Here is a 19,698-nt window from a genome sequence, read left to right on the forward strand (position 1 = left end):
ACTGCCATTGGTCCATCCAGCTCAGTGTTGTCTACACTGACTGGCAGCCGCTCTCCAGAATTTCAGATGGGGTTCCTCCCGGTCCCACCTGGGATTGAACCCGGGACCTTCTTCATTCAAGGCACATGATCCTCCCCTGTGGCTTCACTTCTGGCAAGTTCATGGGATGCAGGGGTCAAAAAAATATTTGGGTTTATTTTCTTTCTCCTTCATCTATTGAGCAATATTTTTTTATATATATAAATATTTTTATTCATTTTACAATATGAAATTATAAAAACACATAACAAAATTTTTCACAAATACATTCTTTTGGACTTCCCTCAGCTCTCCTGCGAATCCTCCGTTTTAATTATTTCTTACGCATTTCCTAATTTAATATTGCCTTTTAGAAAACCTTCCCCCTCCCTACTCCCTTTTTTACAATATTTCTAATATTCTCCTTTACAGAACTTCTTGCAAACCGACAAACGTTGTTTGTTCATCGCATATACTTTTCAAATAATCTACAAATTTACTCCAGTCCTCGGTGAACCTATGGTCCCATAGATTCCAGATCTATTGAGCAATATTTATATACTGCTTATATACCACTTTACATAAAACAATATAAAGTGTTCATTAAATATGCTGATAAAAATGCATTGTTGCTGTTGCAGCTTTAAAGATCTCCTTTAATACTGCAAAAGTTTGGAGACACAAGATGCAAAGAAATGTTTTTTTAAAGGTTGCTAACAGTGACAAGGAGCACATCCTGTCTGGCTGTTCTCATTTAGAAATGTAAGGAATTTCAACCAATAATCAGTTGAATTTCAGCTTCTCTGTACCTCCAACAGCTTTTCGCACCTTGCCCCTCCATATCTGACCCAGACATCATCGTTTTTGCTCTGCACAGCATATTATTGCAACAAATAGGTTCCATTAAGGCCCTGTCTTTCCTTTTCAAACCTCTGAAACCCCCCCGGCACATGATGCACTTGGAAGCTAAATGGCTACAATAAATGAGAATCTGAATTAGCGAGTCTTTTGGAATAGAAAAGGGGCCTCAGGTTATATTCCCAACCAATCTTTCACAATAACTAGCTTTGTGGCTCTGTTAGTTACAAGTCCTGGATGAGGTCAGGAATCTCTTAGTGGATGTCTGGTAGGTTTCAGGGCTGGTAAACAGGACCAAACTGGCATCCTGAGAATGTGGGTTGCATTGGTCTTTAGAGAGCTCTGCATGGGTGCAGTCCAGCCTTTTCCGACCCTGCTGGCTCCCAGATATTTTGCACCACAGATGTTTTGAGAGCTGTTGTCCAAAACATCCAGAGGGCACTGGGGTTGGGGGAGGATGGTGCAACGCAACTTCATATGCATCTGCACCAGGATTGCCGAAAGCAGAGGGAACTCCAACTATAAACGTCCCTTTAACACATGCATGCACATGAAAGCTTATACCAAGAACAAACTTAGTTGGTCTCTAAGGTGCCACTGGACAATTTTTTAATATATTCCCTTCAACACGTTACTCCCACAAAGAAGCTTCCCTGAGTATAAGTGGCTACAGAGCTTGGGCATCTGAAGAAGTGAATTCTCTATTCATGGGCCCCTGCATAAACTGGAACCCTGGGATCCTGCATATGTGGAGGCCTAAACACACAGAAGGTCAAAACATATATGGTTTCAATATCCACACATCCAAGCTTGACGTTTGGGCATAGGAAGGTGGAGAGATGTGCAAGGAGTGGGGCAAGGTGCCACTTCCATGAGGAACCCCTGCCCAGTAAATTTCTCTTTATGTTAAGCTTCAGGGCATGGCGGTTTGTGGCATTTTTCAGCAGCTGAAACGCTTGACGATGATGGAACACTTCATATGAACACTCAAAGGGCTGCACTCGTGGCAGAGTGAGTGCTTTGCAGGCAAAAGGTCCTTGGTTCAGACTTTGGCATCTCCAGGAAGGACTGGGGGAGAGGCCTCTGCCTGAAACCCTGGATTAGATAATACTCAGCAAAAGGCAGAATTAACAATATGGACTCCAATACCATAGCAATCCAAAGAGGCACAAGACAAGGATGCCCACTGTCTCTCTTCCTATTCATCTTGGCCCTGGAAACCCTAGTAATCCGACTCTGCGCATCCCCAGGTATTAAGGGTGTGGAAATAAAAGGTAAAACCTATAAACTAGGGCTCTTCGCAGACAACCTGATGGTCACTACACCAGACCCCATAAACACAGTAACCTCTCTAATCAGAGAACTCAACACATTTGCAATAGTGTCAGACCTACAAGTAAATTTTGCAAATTCTGAGGCTGTCACCAACATCACACAGTTAAAACTCTGCCACACCAAATTCAAATACTTAGGGGTACAAAGAAACCAGAAACCTCAACAAACTATATCTCTACAATTACAATCCCCTGTGGTGACAAATCAACAAAGATTTGAGGAAATGGAACAACACCAACTTCAACCTCTCAGACAAAATAGCCATGATCAAAATGAGCACCCTCCCACAATTAACCTACCTATTCCAAACTCTCCAGATAAAAACCTGGCAAGCCAAAGGCCTACACTGTCTAAAAGACTTCTACAAAAACAACAGACCCATACCAACACCCAAATACTTTGGCTAACACACCATAAACTACATGCCTTCTTAAACAATCCAGCAGTAAAATCAGCAGCCACTAGGCCCTTGACCACCTTCAAAACCTCCTCAGAGCAGGGGGACACAGCAAAAGGATGGTATCCACAATATACAAAATACTGCTCCAAAACCCAACAACCCCCCTTGATGCAATCAAATAACAAATGGGAGCATGGCATAGGTTACAAAATTAACCCCACACAATGGACTACAATGTGGTCTAAACCTCCCTTTAAGTCCATCTCAGCGATGGTACCTAACACCACAGAAACTGGCGCTGATACGCCCAGGAACTTCACCAAGATGTTGGAGAGGCTGCACATCCACAGGCACATACCTCCACATGTGGTGGGAATGTCCCAAAATCCAACCCTTCTGGACAGCAGTCCTACAAAAAACTAACAGGTATTAGAACTCACCCTGGAATTAGCCCTACTGAACATCTTCCAAATCATAATGACCATTCACATTATGCAGAGGTTATAACCCACCTGCTCTCAGCAGCCAGAAGCCTCATAGCCAGACACTGGAGAGATCTGTCAGGAGTAAGCATGGACCAGTGGTATCAAATTGTATGGGAAACAGCCTTATTAGAAAAACTAACCAATAAAGTGAAACTGACACAGAAACAAATAGAAGAAGACGCCTTCAACCCAGTATGGATCCCCTTTATCACATACACAGGCCAACAAGACAATGACAAGAATCCATCGACAGCATAGGAATCAATCTTTTGATTTACCTGACCCAACAAGCCCCCCCCCAAATGCAAACAAACCCCACTGCAGCCAACCACAGACAACCAACCACACCCTGGGACCCAAATACCTCTCACTATACCAAGACAATGTAATAAACGAACAGAAAAAGAACCTACCCAGTTGATGCTGACACAACCACCCCCCACATTATACAAAAGAATACGAGCCTCACCACCCCACCCCTCCTCTCCCCACTCTTTCCCCCCAACCTTATACTGTACTCAACACTAATGTCTCACAACAAATGTAACTGATTTATAAGAAAGACTGTACAATCTGAAAAAAGAGACAAGGCATGTACTTTTGTAAACCAATAAAATCTTTAATAAAAATTATTTGTTAAAAAAAGAAATACTGAGTCAGGTGGTCCAATGGTCTGACTGTATAAGGCAGAGCCCTGAGTTTCTATTCCCAACCAAGTTGAATTCAGCTGGTTGGGGATTAAACCTGCCCTGGCCTTGGCTCAGTGGTGCTGTCTTCTGCTTTGCAAGCAGATAGTTTCAGGTCCAATCCCCAATATCTCCAGGTTAATCTCTGAACAGCCATGAGATGGACCAAGTGTCTGACTTCAAGTGAGGAGTCTTAACTGGGTCCCAGTTATTCTTAACTGGGTCTCAGCAGCTATACAGAAGGTTTTGGGGAAAGTTTTTTTTAATGGTCCCCACTCACTTATTTGTCTACTTTATGAAAATGATAGAGGGTTGCTTACATGGTGGAGTTGTGCCCTCTAAAGAAGCTTGAAAGTAAGTAAGTAAGTAAGTAAGTAAGTAAGTAAAGTTTCTCAAATAGCATGGCAGGGATTAAAAGTTACTTGTATTTCATATTAAATCATAGATGAAATAATGGAAACGTAGAGTTGGAAGAGATCCTGAGGCTCATCACTAGTGATGGCTCAGGCACTGGTCAATAGATGTTCATAATGACTGTGCTACCCGCACCTTTGCACTGCACCCGCATTCATGATGAATGTGGAGGCTGGGATAGGGGCAAGGAGCAAATTTTGTCAGTGGCAAAATATCCTGGCAAAATATCCCCAGCAGGAAAATCAGATCTCTTCATCACAGCCGGGGCCTCATTTGCGGAAGCTTCACAATAAATTACTATGCATATATATCATGAAAGGGACATGGGTGGCGCTGTGGGTTAAACCACAGAGCCTAGGACTTACCAATCAGAAAGTCAGTGGTTCGAATCCCCGTGACGGGGTGAGCTCCCGTTGCTCGGTCCCTGCTCCTGCCAACCTAGCAGTTCGAAAGCACGTCATGTGCAAGTAGATAAATAGGTACCGCTCTGGCGGGAAGGTAAACGGCATTTTCTTGCGCTGCTCTGGTTCACCAGAAGCGGCTTAGTCATGCTGGCCACATGACCCGGAATCTGTCTGCGGATAAAAGCCAGCTCCCTCGGCCTATAGAGCGAGATGAGCGCGCAACCCCAGAGTCGGGCACAACTGGACCTAATGGTCAGGGGTCCCTTTACCTTATATCATGAAAGAGTGGCAACATGTTGGCTGCCGCAGACACTGAGGGTGTAATTGGTTTGTTAAACAGGATTATATACAGCACAAGAAGAGCCTGCTGCTGAATCCGGCCAATGGCACATCTAGTCCAGCATCCTGTTCTCACAGTGGCCAACCAGATGCCTCTTGTGGGACCCGAGCAGAAGAGCAACTCTCCCCTCCTGTGGAACAAAGCCATCCTGGTTAACAGCCATGGCTGGCAGGGCTCTTAATGCAGACCTGCCACATGCAGCATTTCCCTAGATCATAGGAAGTGTGGGAGGGGGAGGAGAGAGGGGGCACTTAAGGGATCATCATGCCAAGTTAATTCACTGTGCCTGAATGCAGCCTGGCTAAGGCTCCAGTCTCCCACAGCCAGGAGTCCACAGGGAAAGCTAAGAATTGGCAACGGCCAAGTAATATATCCCTCATATCCCAGCCTGACCACTGAGGGCCTCAGGGGATGGCTCAGATGCAGGGCTCGTAACTGCTAGAGACTGCATTCAGTACCGTGGGCCAAAGCCTGTGGAACTCCCTCCTGCCTGTGATTAAGGCAGGCAGCCCACTGTTGCATGACTTTTTTTGTTCCAGCAGGCATTCTAAGGTAGTGTTGAATATTGAATTTTTATTGTATGTTTAGAAGTGCTAATGGCTGAGAAGTATATAAATGTTTTGAATAAATAAATACAACCTTGGATGGTGCAAATATTTTGACTGTCTTGCTTAGCAACTCACCTTCTTCTGGGCCACCTTGGTCACCAGGCCAAGCCCAATACATTTTGCCGCCTGAGACGAAACAGAAAATGGCACCCCCCTCCGGCTACAGTGCAAAGATTCTCCGTTCCCTTGCACGGGAAAGGAAGCGCCTGCACCAGATTCCCCGGGTGGGCCCTATCTCATCCCAATTAGATCACAGCAAGAGACTCTCTTGTGAGGAAACGGCAAGTGCTGATCTCCGACTCTGTTCCTCTGGGAGCCAGTGCCCCAATATTCTAGTGCAGGAGGGATAAACAGTGATAATTGTTTTAATTACTGCTGTGATCCAGCCGTTTGGAAGGGAACCAGGACAGCCCCAGAGAGAATGCTGTTATTATGCTGTCATTTTCCAGCTGCCTTCCTCCACCGGGGTAGTAATTTTAAGGTCGTTGTGTGCAGCAAGGGATTATCTAAAAATGTTAGCGTGCATGTTCCACGCTGAGCACGACCTGCGGTGTGTAAGCAACCCCTCAATTTCCTCTGAAGCCAAAGTCACAATGACAGGTGCGTCTGGACACTTGCCAGCTGCAGTCTTCCTAGCAGAGGGGCTGCTGTGCCATGGGGTTTGAGGCTCCTTTGCGTCCCCAAACAAAGCAAAAGTCCCAGTGCCTAACAGTAACTGGTGCTGTTACGTAAGACTCATTCCCCATTTGTAATGAATTAATGTTTCAATGTGGGAGCCCCCACATTTTGGAGCTTCTTACCTATTGACACCAGGCAGCCACCTTCACTGTACTCCTTCCGACACCTGCTTAAAACATTTTTGCTAAAGCAATCCTATGCAGCCCAGGGAGAGTCGACACATGTTTTAATCTGGTGTTTTGCTTATCCCCGGAGTAGAACTCTGGGGATGGAATCAGAAGCTGTTAGAACGGCTTGAAATCTTCCAAAATTTTTATCTCAGAAGAATTCTAGGCCTCCCTCAGAGCACCCCGGCAGCTTTCCTAAGAGTGGAAGTAGGATTACCCTTTGTGTCTGCCAGGGCCCACTTAAGATTCCTGCGTTTTTTCACCAACCTCATAGATGCCCCGAACACCTTATTGGCTAAACAAGCCTTTGTATCATTACAAAATAATACCACTTGGCATAAAAATCTACTAGACATTTTATCTAGATACAACCTACCTGAGTTTAATACTCTCAAATTGTGGAGCCCTGATAAAGTTCGGGAATGGATCTTTGAAAAAGACGCCTTTTTGGACTCCACTAAGATAAAAAACTCTGGGTTTTCCTACTGGTTCCCTCGAGTAAAAGCAGTCAAAATCTGTGCCAACTACTTGGTGGAGATCACTGATCCCACCCTTCGGAGAGCTTTTACTATGGCACGGTTCCAAACATTGCCAACTGCTTATTTGACCGGTAGATACACAAAAACCCCAGTAGAACACCGTTTATGTCCTTGCCTTATGAAAATTAAAGAGGATCTTACACATTACCTCCTCTATTGCCCCATTTACTCGGGCTTTAGAGACGCATTGCTGCAAATTATACCCAATTCTATAACCAGTCCTGAAGATAGAGTAAAATTTCTGTTAGTTGATGCAAACCCACGCATTACCCATGTGGTAGCGGTTTTTGTGATGAAGGCCATGAAAGCCAGGGAAAGATTTATGGACGACAATGTAAAGACCCCTTCATCGTCTGTTTAACTCGTTGCTCGTTTTCCCTCCTTTTCTATTCTGTGGGAAGAAGGTTTCGTTGGCATAGTATGTAATGAATTTTAATATTTTTAACTATTGTAGTGTTGATGTTTGTGTACAGGCATGGTCCTCACAATAAATGGATTTGATTGATTGATTGCTTATCATTGATTTTATTTTTATTTTTTTTCTAAAGGCTTTAAAATGTTCTTTTCAACTGTTTTTTTAACTGATGATTTCATTGTATTTTTTTTTTTTTGTAAACCGCTTTGAGATTTATTTATTTTTACAGTCAAGCAATATGTAAAGTTTATGGAATAAGTAATTTGAATTAAGGTTTATCCATCACCTTTCTTGCACATACAAAATCCTCCCATTTTAGTTAACATCAAGAAGCAGGGGAAAAGCAAGAGGTGAAAAAGTAAGTTGCATTTGGAACTCAGTGCAGCAGATGGCATCCCTCGGATCCCATTTTATCAGGCCGGCTGTCTTGCATAATCCTGAAACTGGGCCATTTGTGTGGTGGACCAGCATTTGCCATTTGGAACTCCCTCCAGCTATAGGTCATTCAGGCGCAGCTTCCACTGTCTTTTCAGCACCTTCTTCAGCAGGGCTCCTAAGGAGAAATCCCAGGTGGTATCTTGAGCATGGTTTGAACTGTGGAAAAGCGGCATACAAACAAAATGATGTCTGTCTGTCAGTCTATGTCATCTGTTCTGACTACGAAGCTGCTTTGATTGATGCAACTGTCTTAATTATATAACTGTCTTGTTATATTTGCAGTTGCTTTACATATGATGTTAGGTATTATGAAATAGCTTTAGGGCACTTCATAAAAAGTGATTTGTAAATGAAATTTGCCATCAGCATTGCAGAGCACTTCCAGTGGTGGCTCCCCATTTGTGGGCTGCTTTCGCTAGCAAGGCTTGTTTGTCTCCATCGTTGCTTTCAGGAGGAATTTTGAAATACTCTTCCCCCAGGCCCTTGGTGGCTGAAGAATATTGTTCCTAGCAACCTTAAGACAAGAGGATGGAATAATGTTTCAAATCGCTTTTAGAGGTTTTTTAATTCTAATTGTTTTTAGAATGTTTTGTCTGTTTTAGAATGCTTTTGCATTCTAGATAGTTTCTAGATAGTGTTCTGTTTGCTGCCCTAGGCTCTTTGCAGAAGAAGAGAAGGGTACAGATAAACAGCATCATCATCCTCCAATCATAATTGCATTTTTGTGTTTTAGCAGTGCATCCTTCTTTCTTCCCCATCTTGTCTGGATGCATCCAGGGTTTGTTTGATGCATGGAACTTTTCCTTTTCCCTGCTCAGCTGACGATTCAAACATCTAGTGCAGCTCCCATCATTGCCATTAAAATTGCTTGGAAATCTTGAGCAATCAGCTTTTTAATAGCTCTGTTCTTCTAGCTTAATGATGCTTAATTACCCTTGCTCATCAAGGACCATGCAGCTTAATTAATATGTGCAAATTGCATTGGTGTTCTTGCCAGCCTCATTGCTGTATGCCAGAAGCCAGTCCAGACCTCAATGAAGTGAGCATCAGAGCAGAGTACCAAGCATTATCTTTAGCAATAACAAATGTTGCATTGATTTATTGATTTGTACAATGACTATCCCAGCTTTCAGCATCAAGTGGCCTCAAGGATGCAACCCGGTAAATCATTCAAGTAAACACAATTTTACACCAGCTGTAGCTTTTTGGCTGGCTATGATCAGCTGAAAAAATAAAGCCCATCCCGTCCAGCCTTATTATATCAGTGCATTGTGGGCAATGACCACATGACCGACTCAGTCCTTGGTACCAGGTGGTTGCATCCGATGCTCATCTGACTCAAATCATGAAATTAATAGGCATGAGTGCCCAAATGCAGGTCATGCTGTACTAAAAATGTCAAGACAACTTGACTACAACCAAATGCTTGCGTAATTCAGGCTACCATCATCTTTCAGAAACAAAAGCTTTACATCAGCAGATATTTTTTCCAAAGCTCAGTGGAAATGAAGACACTTGAGACTCTGCAGTAGCCTTTTTGGAAAGCTCTCTGTCTTCAAATTGTTTTCTGCAACACGATGTCCTTGTGGGAAGGGGTTTAGGCCCACCAGGGTAGGTGGGATGGAACTTAATTAAAACTTAATTAAAAAGGCAACTGACAATGAATGCTTGAACCTGTTTGACCAGTTAGGAAGTGCTTCTCTGAGTCAGTTTGGAAGGTGGGGAGGGGGCAGCTCTGGTGACGTGCTTGGTTTTTTAATTAAATTTGCTATTTTAAAAATTCTTCCTAAGGGCTGCTCAAAGTGGGATTTCATTTCTCTGAGCAAATATTCTTCACCAACACCACAGTCCTAAATCAGGCCATGTTACCAACTGCTTTTGAAAGTAAAAAATAGATTGCCATTCTTTGTGGGGGTGTTGATATAAAGATGGATGGATCTGCGGAAACTTTGCTTTATCATTTTTCACATCTTAAGCTTGGTTCTGCATTGGCATGTTTTAACAAAAGAATTCTGTTGAAAATTCACCAGCGTTTTAGTGTATATTTCTGCTAACATTCACAATTCTGCTTGCAATTTTCCCTAATATGATTATGTCTTTATACATTATTTCCACTAATATCATCATATACTTTCCCCTAAAATATGCATTCATGTATGCATTTTCCTTTCTTCTTCTTCTTTGGCAATCACTCGTAGCCGAGTATGATTGTCTTCCATAAAGACGGTTTTAACAGTGAGTCTGTAAGTGACTGTGGAGGCCAATTCTGGATCCACATGACCTTCCACAGTGGGGACATTAGTTTCTGGGCAGATTTGCCAAGCACGCCTTCCTCTTAGCATGTTTCTCCCTTGCGCCCTGAGTTTTAGCGTCTTCAAAGATAAGCTCTACCAAAGGTAGTTCAGCTGAAATGATCTAAGGCTCTAAACCATGTTCATTTGTTTTAATGGGTTTAGTTGGACTCCAATGGAGAGCTTCATTGCAAATTTGAAGAAGTGCAAGTTTCAAAGGGACGCGGGTGGCGCTGTGGGTTAAACCACAGAGTCTAGGCCTTGCCCATCGGAAGGTCGGCAGTTTGAATCCCCGCAACGGGGTGAGCTCCCGTTGCTCAGTCCCTGCTCCTGCCAACCTAGCAGTTCGAAAGCACGTCAAAGTGCAAGTAGATAAATAGGTACCGCTCCGGCGGGAAGGTAAATGGCGTTTCTGTGTGCTGCTCTGGTTTGCCAGAAGTGGCTTAGTCATGCTGGCCACATGACCCGGAAGCTGTACGCTGGCTCCCTCAGCCAATAGATGAGCGCCGCAACCCCAGAGTCGGTCACGACTGGACCTAATGGTCAGGGGTCCCTTTACCTTTACCTAAGTTTTGAAACAAAGTCTATGTTTCAGTTTGCTAATTGTTTCAGGGATTTGTAGATTATTCGGAAAATTATTGTTAACAACTAAGTTCATTAACAGGATTAATCTAAAACAAGCAGTTAAGGAAAACATAAAGAATAACTAATAAATGAAACTAAGTGGGAGATGCAGTATTGAAAATTAAAACATAAGAAACCACAGAAGGGGGGTGGGATGGAAGTCAAATTATATTTTTTATTGGGAAATCTAATTAATCTGTATGATTGTTTAAAAAATTCAAAAATATTGAATAAAATATTTTTAAAAATTGTTTCAGGATGCATGAATTAGAGACACGTGTGTCAAAATGCAAACCAAAACTGATTTATCCCACCCATCCCTGGTCTGATAACCAAGAAATAAGAGCCAAAATTATATGGAGTTAACTACAGAACATCTTATTTCAGACCCTCCAAGTGTCCCTATTTTCCAGGGACATCCCTGATTTAAAGAAGTTGTCCCAGTTTCTGATTTGATCCCAGAATGTCCCCCTTTTCCTTAGGACGGTATAGAGTTATCCATCCCCAAGTTGTCAGAAGGCAATTCTGTATAGGGAAGGGTTTTTTAAATGTTTAATGTTATATTATGTTTTTATATATGTTGGAAGTTTCCCAGAGTGGCTGGGGCAACCCAGTGAGATGTGTGGGGTATAAATAGTAAAATTATCATTAGGGAATGGGACATCCCTATTTTCATCGGAGAAATGTTGGAGGGTTTGTTATTTATGTATTGAATTTATATCCTGCCCTTCTGAAGGAGCCGAGGATGGCAAACAAATTCATAAAAAAATTAAAAAGCAAAATCTTTCTAGAATGGTTAAAACATTATATTTTAAAAATTACAATTAAAAACATCTAAACTCAGTTGCAAGCATTCTAGAACAGTTTTTTAAAAAATGATTCTATCCAATGATCTTAGGGTAGCCAGGAACAATATTCAAATACTGTTTTCAAGTACATCTTGAATATTAATAATGATGGAGACAGGTAAGCCTTGCTAGGGAGAGCATTCCACACCCAAGGAGTCACCACTGAGAAGGCCCTTTCATGGGTCACCACCAACAAGGCCTCAGCGGCCAATTGCAGAGTTTGAGGTGATTTGTGTTAGGGAAGGTGCTGTTCCAGGCATTCCTGCATCTCAGCCGCAAACATCTTCTGACCTGAGGTGGTGATGAATGTTTCTCTCTGCACAACTGCTCCCTTTCAGATCTTGACTCTTTGGTCCAGGAATTAAAGTATGTTAACTGTGTTAGGTTCAAAAGGAGGATTCAAATGACACACAAGCAGAGTCTTCTCTCCCGTTTAAGGAGAACAGGGAAAGAACTTCTGCTTTGTGTAATAGAGACTTCTGGGGCTGCAGGTTGTGGCTGCATAAGTGGAACAGGAATTTCTGGGCTCCAGCTAAGTGCCCTATAACAAATCACGCATAAGTTGTTTCTTTATGTTTAAACAAAAATGGATTAAAATTATTTCTTTTTTTAAAAAAAGAATTGGTTGGACCTGTGAGACTCAGAGCCATAAAGCCCACTAGGTGACTTTGGTCCCGTCCCTGTTTCTTAGCCTAACCTACTTCATGAATTGGGAAGGCCTAGAGAACCATGAACACTGAGCTTGAAGGAAAAGTGGAAAATAAAACAAACAAAAGTTCCTTATTTACTGTACTGAAACAATATTGTTAATCTTCTTGATCTCTGTGTTGTTTACCTCGCTGGCTTCCCCCCTCCCCTCTTTCCCTTCCAATAGCAAAAATCTTCTGGCAAAACATTGTTCAGCCTAAGCTGCAGCCACCTGAACCTCACAGAGAAGGAATACTTTGGGCTGGAGTTCTGGAGTTCTGCAGGGCATACTGTAAGTGAAGGCATTTTGAATCAACTTATAGGGGTGTCACTGAAGGCAGATTGTATACGGGGTGCTCAGTGGCACCACTTCAGGTGCTGGGTTATGTATTGCTCTGACTGAATACCCCTCCACTGAAATGAAATGAAATGTTGGGAAACTAGCATGTGCAGTCATGCAAGGGTTACTGAAAATTCTGTGCTCTCAACTGCTGTATTCTGCAACCTCCATAAACAGTGCAAGAAAAGGAAATGCATGTCTCCTTATTTTGAGTAATTGATTCTTCTTGTTATGGGGAAGTGAATGCCTCCCTCCCCCATGCCTCCACACTGAGAGCCACCTCCACCCCCTGCCAAAGGATTCCAAAGCCATTCCACAGGGCTGTGAACCAAATGGCACATTATTAAATTTCATAAGAGGATTGACAGATTTTCATAACATGCTGTTTTTGAAGCCGTCAGTTCCGGAAATTTAAAAATGAAAACCTAAAGCAGTGATTCCCGTGCTTTTCGAGGCCAATGCCCACTTTGTTCCATAAGCTCATCCCCAGCGCCCCCTGCTCTATGCAAAACCTTATTTAGAATAGTGGTTTGCACAACCCACTAAGAAAACGAATAAGACCATGAAATTCAAAACAGTAACAATTAATTGCACATTCACTCAAAATCCAATCAAAAGCATTTTGTTTAATCAATTCAACAAAATTGATGAATTTGATCCACTGACGCCAGCTTTTCAAAGGCTGATTGATTTCCCTTTACACCTCCAGCCAGCTCCTCAGCTGCCCCTTGCCTCTTAGCACCTCCTAAGTAATCCTACAGCTTCCAAGGGTCGCCACTGCAAACCACAGCTATAATTATATATGGGGCCAACATGCTGAGTGGGGAATGCATTATCCAACCCCTGAGGCATCTGAAGGCTGCCCTGTATAGGGAAGTTTTTAAATGTTTCATGTTTTATTATGTCTTTATATATGTTGGAAGCGGCCCAGTCAGAGTGGCTGGGGCAACCGAGTTAGATGGGCAGGGTATTAATAATAATAATAATAATAATAATAATAATAATATAGGGTGTCCCTATTTTCATCAGAGAAATGTTGGAGGGTGTGATGTTGTTGTTTTAACATACATAAACACAAGCTTTCTGCTAGCCTTCCTAAATGTGCTTCTTTTGGAATCAGCGCCGGAGGTACAATCGACTTTGTGGATGGGGGAGGCTCTGCCTGCCTCTTTGCTTTCTAAGCAGAGCTATTTAAAGTGTACTCCATTTGAAATGGCTCCCCAGCCACACAATGAAAGATGCACACAAGCAGCCAAGGCTGTGTTGTTTTTGCTCCCTTTTCTTTCCCACTGGTGAAAATTGTCTCAGCCAAACAGACCCCAGTCTCCAGAAGGGAAATCCAGGTTTGGAGGCGGAGAGGGAGAAGCAGGGAATCTAAGTGGCTCAGAGCATCAGTGGTCCAGCTCTGCATCATAAAGACAACAATGGAGGCCATTGACTTCTCTTTGCTTCATTAACTTGCTGGAGTGCAGTGCGGGTAAAAACAGGGCTCTGCATTTATAAGGAGCAAAAGCAGCGAGTCTCTGCCTGTCTGCTGAAAGGCTGTTTTTCCTCCTCAGAAGCCATTCAAGGAGCATCACTCAAGGATATCCATCAGGAAGCTGATTAACTGGGCTGCATTGTTCTTCAGCTGCCAGGGGCTGATGAGTCTATGCATGCAGCAGAATGAGATGGTAGAGTCCTGATGTGGTTGGACAGACTGTACCACTTCACAATCAAGTGTAAAGATGGCTTAACAAATTTTTTTAAAGCTCTGTTAAAATATAGCTGAAACTAGACAACCAGCATAGCCAGGGGCCCCCACCTTCCCGAAGCATTTCTGTTCCATTTGCAGGGAGGGCACTGTTGTTACAGCTGTGTAAACACCACACATTTAAAAGCACACCCACCCAAGAACCCTGGGAACTCTAGTTTGTTACAGGTGCTGGGAATTGTAGCTCTGTTAGGAGTGAACTTCAATATATGTAGTGAACTTACAATATATGTAGATGTGTACACAATATACAGTTAAAGCACATTTAAATCACACATCCCACCAAGAATCCAGGGAACTGTAATTCACTCCTCACGAACCAAAAATTCCCAGCACCCTTAACAAACTACGGTTCCCAGGATTCTCTGGCGGAAGCCATGTGCTTTAAATGTATTGTATGTACACAGCCCTGGATGGTCAGGATCAGCCCAATATCTTTTGTCTTCCTACAGGCCTGGCTGGAACTTCTGAAGCCTATAACAAAGCAGATTAAAAGTAAGCATTTTTGTTATCTATGCATATATTTCAAAAATACTTTTCTAAAGCAACACTCAAGGGATGGCAGGGAGATGGAGCACTGATCCAGGGCTCTTCTGGCTCACCTTCTTCTCTCCCCATCAATGGCACCTAGGCCACATCCACAACATACATTTTAAAGCACTATGATACCACTTTAAACAGCCATGTCTTCCTCCACAGAATCTGGGGAGCTGTACTTTGTTGAGGGTGCATTAGGAGGCTCCTATTCCCCTCCCAAAGCTGCAATTCCCAGAGTTCCCTGTGAAGAGGGATTGATTGTTAAACCACTCTGCAGAATTGCAGCTATGGGAGGGGAGCATGAAACATTACCAAAATATATAATATGGAGAAACCCCCTAACTCAATGCTGTTGGGTGGTTGGCAAAGCTGGCTCAAGACACTTGGGCACCTGAGGTGAACCACAAAATGGTGTCCCCAGCCCCTTTTGCCAAGGAAGAAGGGGTGAGGGAAGATCTACATCAGGAACAGGGTGCAGGGGAGAGACAAAGATTGACATTGGGATTGGCTGCCCAGTAAACCCTGCCGCCTGAGGCATTTGCCTTATCTTGCCTCATGTGTGGGCCGGCCCTGTATAAAGATTCACATCGGGATCGGCTGCCCCTGAGGCATTTGCCTCACCCTGGCGGCTGGGCAGCTACACTAGACTTTTTTAAAACAGTGATGGATCTGCAGCAGGCATCTTCCATGTGTCTCTGGTTGCACCCAGATCTGATAGTCACTTTGTTTTCTGGGCATGAAATGTTTCCATAGGCCAAGACTGGGGAACCTGTGGCCTTCTAGATGTTCATAGAATCATAGAATCATAGAATCATAGAGTTGGAAGAGACCACAAGGGCCATCGAGTCCAACCCCCTGCCAAGCAGGAAACACCATCAGAGCACTCCTGACATATGGTTGTCAAGCCTCTGCTTAAAGACCTCCAAAGAAGGAGACTCCACCACACTCCTTGGCAGCAAATTCCACTGTCAAACAGCTCTTACTGTTGCTGGACCCCAACTCCCAGCTGCCTCTGCAGACAACATGGGGGTGGTTTCATTTATTTACCTGTTGCATTTATATCCCACCTTTTCCTCCAAGGAGCTCACAACAACCCTGTGAGGTAGGTTAGGCTGAGAGAGAGTTGCTGGTCCAAGGTCACCTAGTGAGCTTCATGGCTGGGTGGGGGGGTCTCAGCACGGGTCTCGCAGGTCACAGTCCAAAATGCTAACCACTATGCCCCACTGGATGGAGGCCAGAGGTACCTCATTTCTGTCTCAGATCAGGTGTCTCCCATGCCTGGATGTAGCATTTTAGAACCATGGGGGAATCAGTGCAGCACATGGGGATGATGGACAGTTAGTCTCCATCTTGTCTAGAGCATTCAGAAAAGCTAATTCTGCAGGCTGTGTGCAAATGAAGAGATTTGTAAATGTTCCCGACAGACCTTTGAAACCAAACTTATGAAGATGTTGTGTTTTAAGATCCTAAGGAGGTTCTTTTCAAATTTATGGTGAAATTTTTCCCAGTGGATCCGGGCCATCTGAGAGAAGAGCTGACAAGGTATGTTTTATTTTTACACAGCCTCTTGGTTTTGTTTTTGCATTTGTTTCATTTAGAAATAATTTCATTTAGGGGTTTTATGAATGGGGGTTTCATTAAATGCTTAAAATAATTCGAAACGTTCCTTTCCCTGACCTCCTATGTAACTGGCAAAAGCAGCGTTTGAGGTATGAAAGCTAGGAGCTAAATGACACCTTAAACCTGGGTTATGGGCACAACAACAGAATGTCTAGGCGTACTTTTTTGATAACAAGAACAAAAGGTGAAAATGAATGAACTGCAGCTAAAATATTATGTTCACTTTTCACATCTGAAGACAGCAAAAAAACAAAGCTATGCTTCCCCTGCCCCCCCTAATATTCTTAAGAGGGCCTTTTCTCCAGTCTTCAGAGAGTAGCTGGAAGTGGGGAGGCAGAAAAAGGTCCTCCTTTCCTTCCACTCTGCAATTTTAATCTGAAATCTCTTTGGTGCATTACTGCGTCCAGAGCTCAGAAACTGCTTGCGCTAATGAAATACCTTGTCGCAAAACACACCTAGAACAATGGGAGTTTTGAACGCTGCGCAAAAGCACTAAATCAGCCTTTACCAACCTGGCCCCCTTCATATGTTTTTGACCACAACTCAGACCAGCCCCAGCCTGTGTACAGCAAGGCAGGATGGAGCTGATGGGACTTGTAATCCAAAACATCTGGAGAGCATTGTCTAAATAATACATAACTGCATTGTTCATTTTATATCTATATATACCCATCTAGGTATTGTTGCATTTGAGACAACGAAGCTATGGTGATGATAATATTTATTTATTATTAAAATGATTTATTATATTTACATCCCACATTTCCTCCAAGTTGCTCAAGGCTTCATAACTGGGTGGGGATCTGAACCCTTGTCTCCAGGGTCTTAGTCCAACACTCTAACCACTAAACCATACTGGCTGCTATCAGTATAACTACTGTTTTCAGGACACTTAGAACTGCTTGCATAAGCATAGTTTCTCGTGGATGGTGCCCATTGTATTGCAATGGCTATCACAATTTTATTGAAAATGGCTTTTACATGCATTTTTGCTCCCCATGAGCACAAGTGTCCTTAAAGTATAGAAACTTGGTAAAAGGTGCAGTAAAAATCAACAGAGGACTTTGAATGCACTGACCCAAACCCCTACACAGGAAGGGGGCCATATCTGTGCTTCACAATTGCACAACTAGTAGTCAGAAACTGGGACTAGGCATTGGGTTCAGCATCCTGCAGGATCCTTAGCTTTCATTTAAAGAGAAATCCAAGGTTCTAACCCATAAGATATTGAAGATAGGTTTGAAAGAGTGCACAGCAACCAATGAGACTGCAGAAGCTGGATGGGAGGGATAAAGCAGTTAACCAGGATGTGCAGCCATTTAGAGACAAGGCTTAAGTGGTATGGATAACTAACTCCCTTGCCCATTCTATCTTCCCAGCAAGAACAGATAAACAATTGACAATAAACAAATTTATGCAGATACACTTGTACTGAATACTTTGAGAATCCTCCTTTTAATCTTGCACATAGAATCATAGAATCATAGAATCATAGAGTTGGAAGAGACCACAAGGGCCATCGAGTCCAACCCCCTGCCAAGCAGGAAACACCATCAGAGCACTCCTGACATATGGTTGTCAAGCCTCTGCTTAAAGACCTCCAAAGAAGGAGACTCCACCACACTCCTTGGCAGCAAATTCCACTGTCGAACAGCTCTTACTGTCAGGAAGTTCTTCCTAATGTTTAGGTGGAATCTTCTTTCTTGTAGTTTGGATCCATTGCTCATGAATCTAAGAAAAATTAAACAAATTAGATCTTCTATTCCTGAAGGCCTGTAAACTGGTCACCATGGTTCTACTGATGACGTGTTGTTCAGGTTGATATTGTCGCCTGCCACCCCAATCTCAGAGCCGTGCAAGATTCCAGGAGTTCCAGGCGCTTACCCAGGGTTCAGTTTCCTTTGGAATGAGAGACTGTGGTGTCTTTATGATATATGGTTTATTTACACATATATGCAACCTGAGCGTACCATAGAGGGGCTCAAAGCATTAACACTCCAAGAGGGTCTTGCTTCTCCTATAGCCACACCCTTGGATTAAAGCGGAAATCAAGCATGGCTCTGACTCTCTGCCTTCCCAGCCTGCTGCCTTGTCTCCAGCTTTTAGCTCACATAACACAACTCTACACCCTGGCTTTTGTCTTTCCAGCTCCCAGCGAGCTGAGGGAGGGGCCCCCACCCATTTGTCGTCTGGCACAGAGCTACAGTGGTACCTCTGGATGCGAACGGGATCCGTTCCAGAGCCCCATTCGCATCCTGAGCAGAACACAATCTGCGTCTGCGCGTGCATGGGTCGCGATTCGCCACTTCTGCGCATGCGTGTGACATCATTTTGAGCATCTACACATGCGCGAGCAGCGAAACCCGGAAGTAACCCATTCCATTACTTCTGGGTTGCTGGAGAACGCAACCTGAAAACGCTCAACCCGAAGCGTCTTTAACCCGAGGTATGACTGTACTTCCTTTGTTACCTAGATGGACCCATAGTCTGTCTCGGTGCGTGGTAGAATCTAACGAATACAGAATGATGCCTGATAAATTGCAGAATTGTTTTAGTCAAGATAAACAAGGGTTGATGCATGTATGTATTTGTGTGTTTTGGCACATGACCACTAGAAAAGGGTCTTACCCTCACATTTCCTTTGGGGCAGGGAAATTTTGAGGATCGTCTTCCTATCAGTAACATCTCTGAAACGGTTTTTAGATACCTGTTCACTCTCCAAATCAAGAAGGATCTGGCCTGTGGAAGACTGCCTTGCAGTGACAACAGCTCGGCCCTGATGGTATCGCACCTTTTGCAGTGTACGTACAGCATTGGCCTGGACATCAGTTAGAAGTCTATATGAGGTTGGCAAAATGCAAAAGTTTCCATAGGGGTCTTGAACCTGCAAATGTTGAGTAAGATGTGAGCCATTCAGCTTTTCTCAGCCTTGCATGGCAAGCTGAACATGTCGAAATTCCTCTTCGCAGCTCCTGAAACAATATGTGGATGGAAGTGCTGCTGACCTTTGCAATTTGCGCTTCACTGAATTTTGTGAGACTGTTCTCCAACCAAATAATGTGCCCCAAAGTATGTATAGCAGGAGAAAGTGTGCATAAGGATGCATGCATTAATGAAAATAACAAACAGATATGCTTGCAAAAATGTATATATCAGAGTAAATGTGTATACCAGGAGGAGTTTGGATTAAGAGGCAGATTAATTTTCATTAGG

The 19,698-nt window shown here is 43.3% G+C and overlaps 2 protein-coding genes across 6 annotated transcripts in view; both read left to right on the forward strand.

Annotated features, from left to right (window-relative positions):
* The window catches only part of KLHL13 (kelch like family member 13), a 1,461,558-nt gene that overhangs the window by 979,111 nt on the left and 462,749 nt on the right, over positions 1-19,698 (forward strand). The gene's annotated exons all lie outside the window — the stretch shown is intronic.
* FRMD7 (FERM domain containing 7) overlaps positions 1-19,698 on the forward strand; it is a 34,128-nt gene that overhangs the window by 1,417 nt on the left and 13,013 nt on the right. For 2 of the 5 annotated variants that reach the window (XM_083595413.1, XM_083595412.1), the window contains exons 2-5: positions 12,423-12,527; positions 14,781-14,823; positions 16,374-16,407; positions 19,189-19,286. In XM_083595413.1, the coding sequence (XP_083451539.1) occupies positions 12,423-12,527; positions 14,781-14,823; positions 16,374-16,407; positions 19,189-19,286 (280 nt within the window). Of the gene's footprint in view, positions 1-12,257; positions 12,528-14,780; positions 14,824-16,289; positions 16,408-18,807; positions 18,932-19,188; positions 19,287-19,698 lie in introns of those variants that run through there. The other 3 variants (XM_083595411.1, XM_083595414.1, XM_083595415.1) reach the window with 3 other exon arrangements.

Source organism: Podarcis filfolensis (assembly GCF_964270895.1).
Source record: "Podarcis filfolensis genome assembly, chromosome: Z".
NCBI lineage: Eukaryota > Metazoa > Chordata > Lepidosauria > Squamata > Lacertidae > Podarcis > Podarcis filfolensis.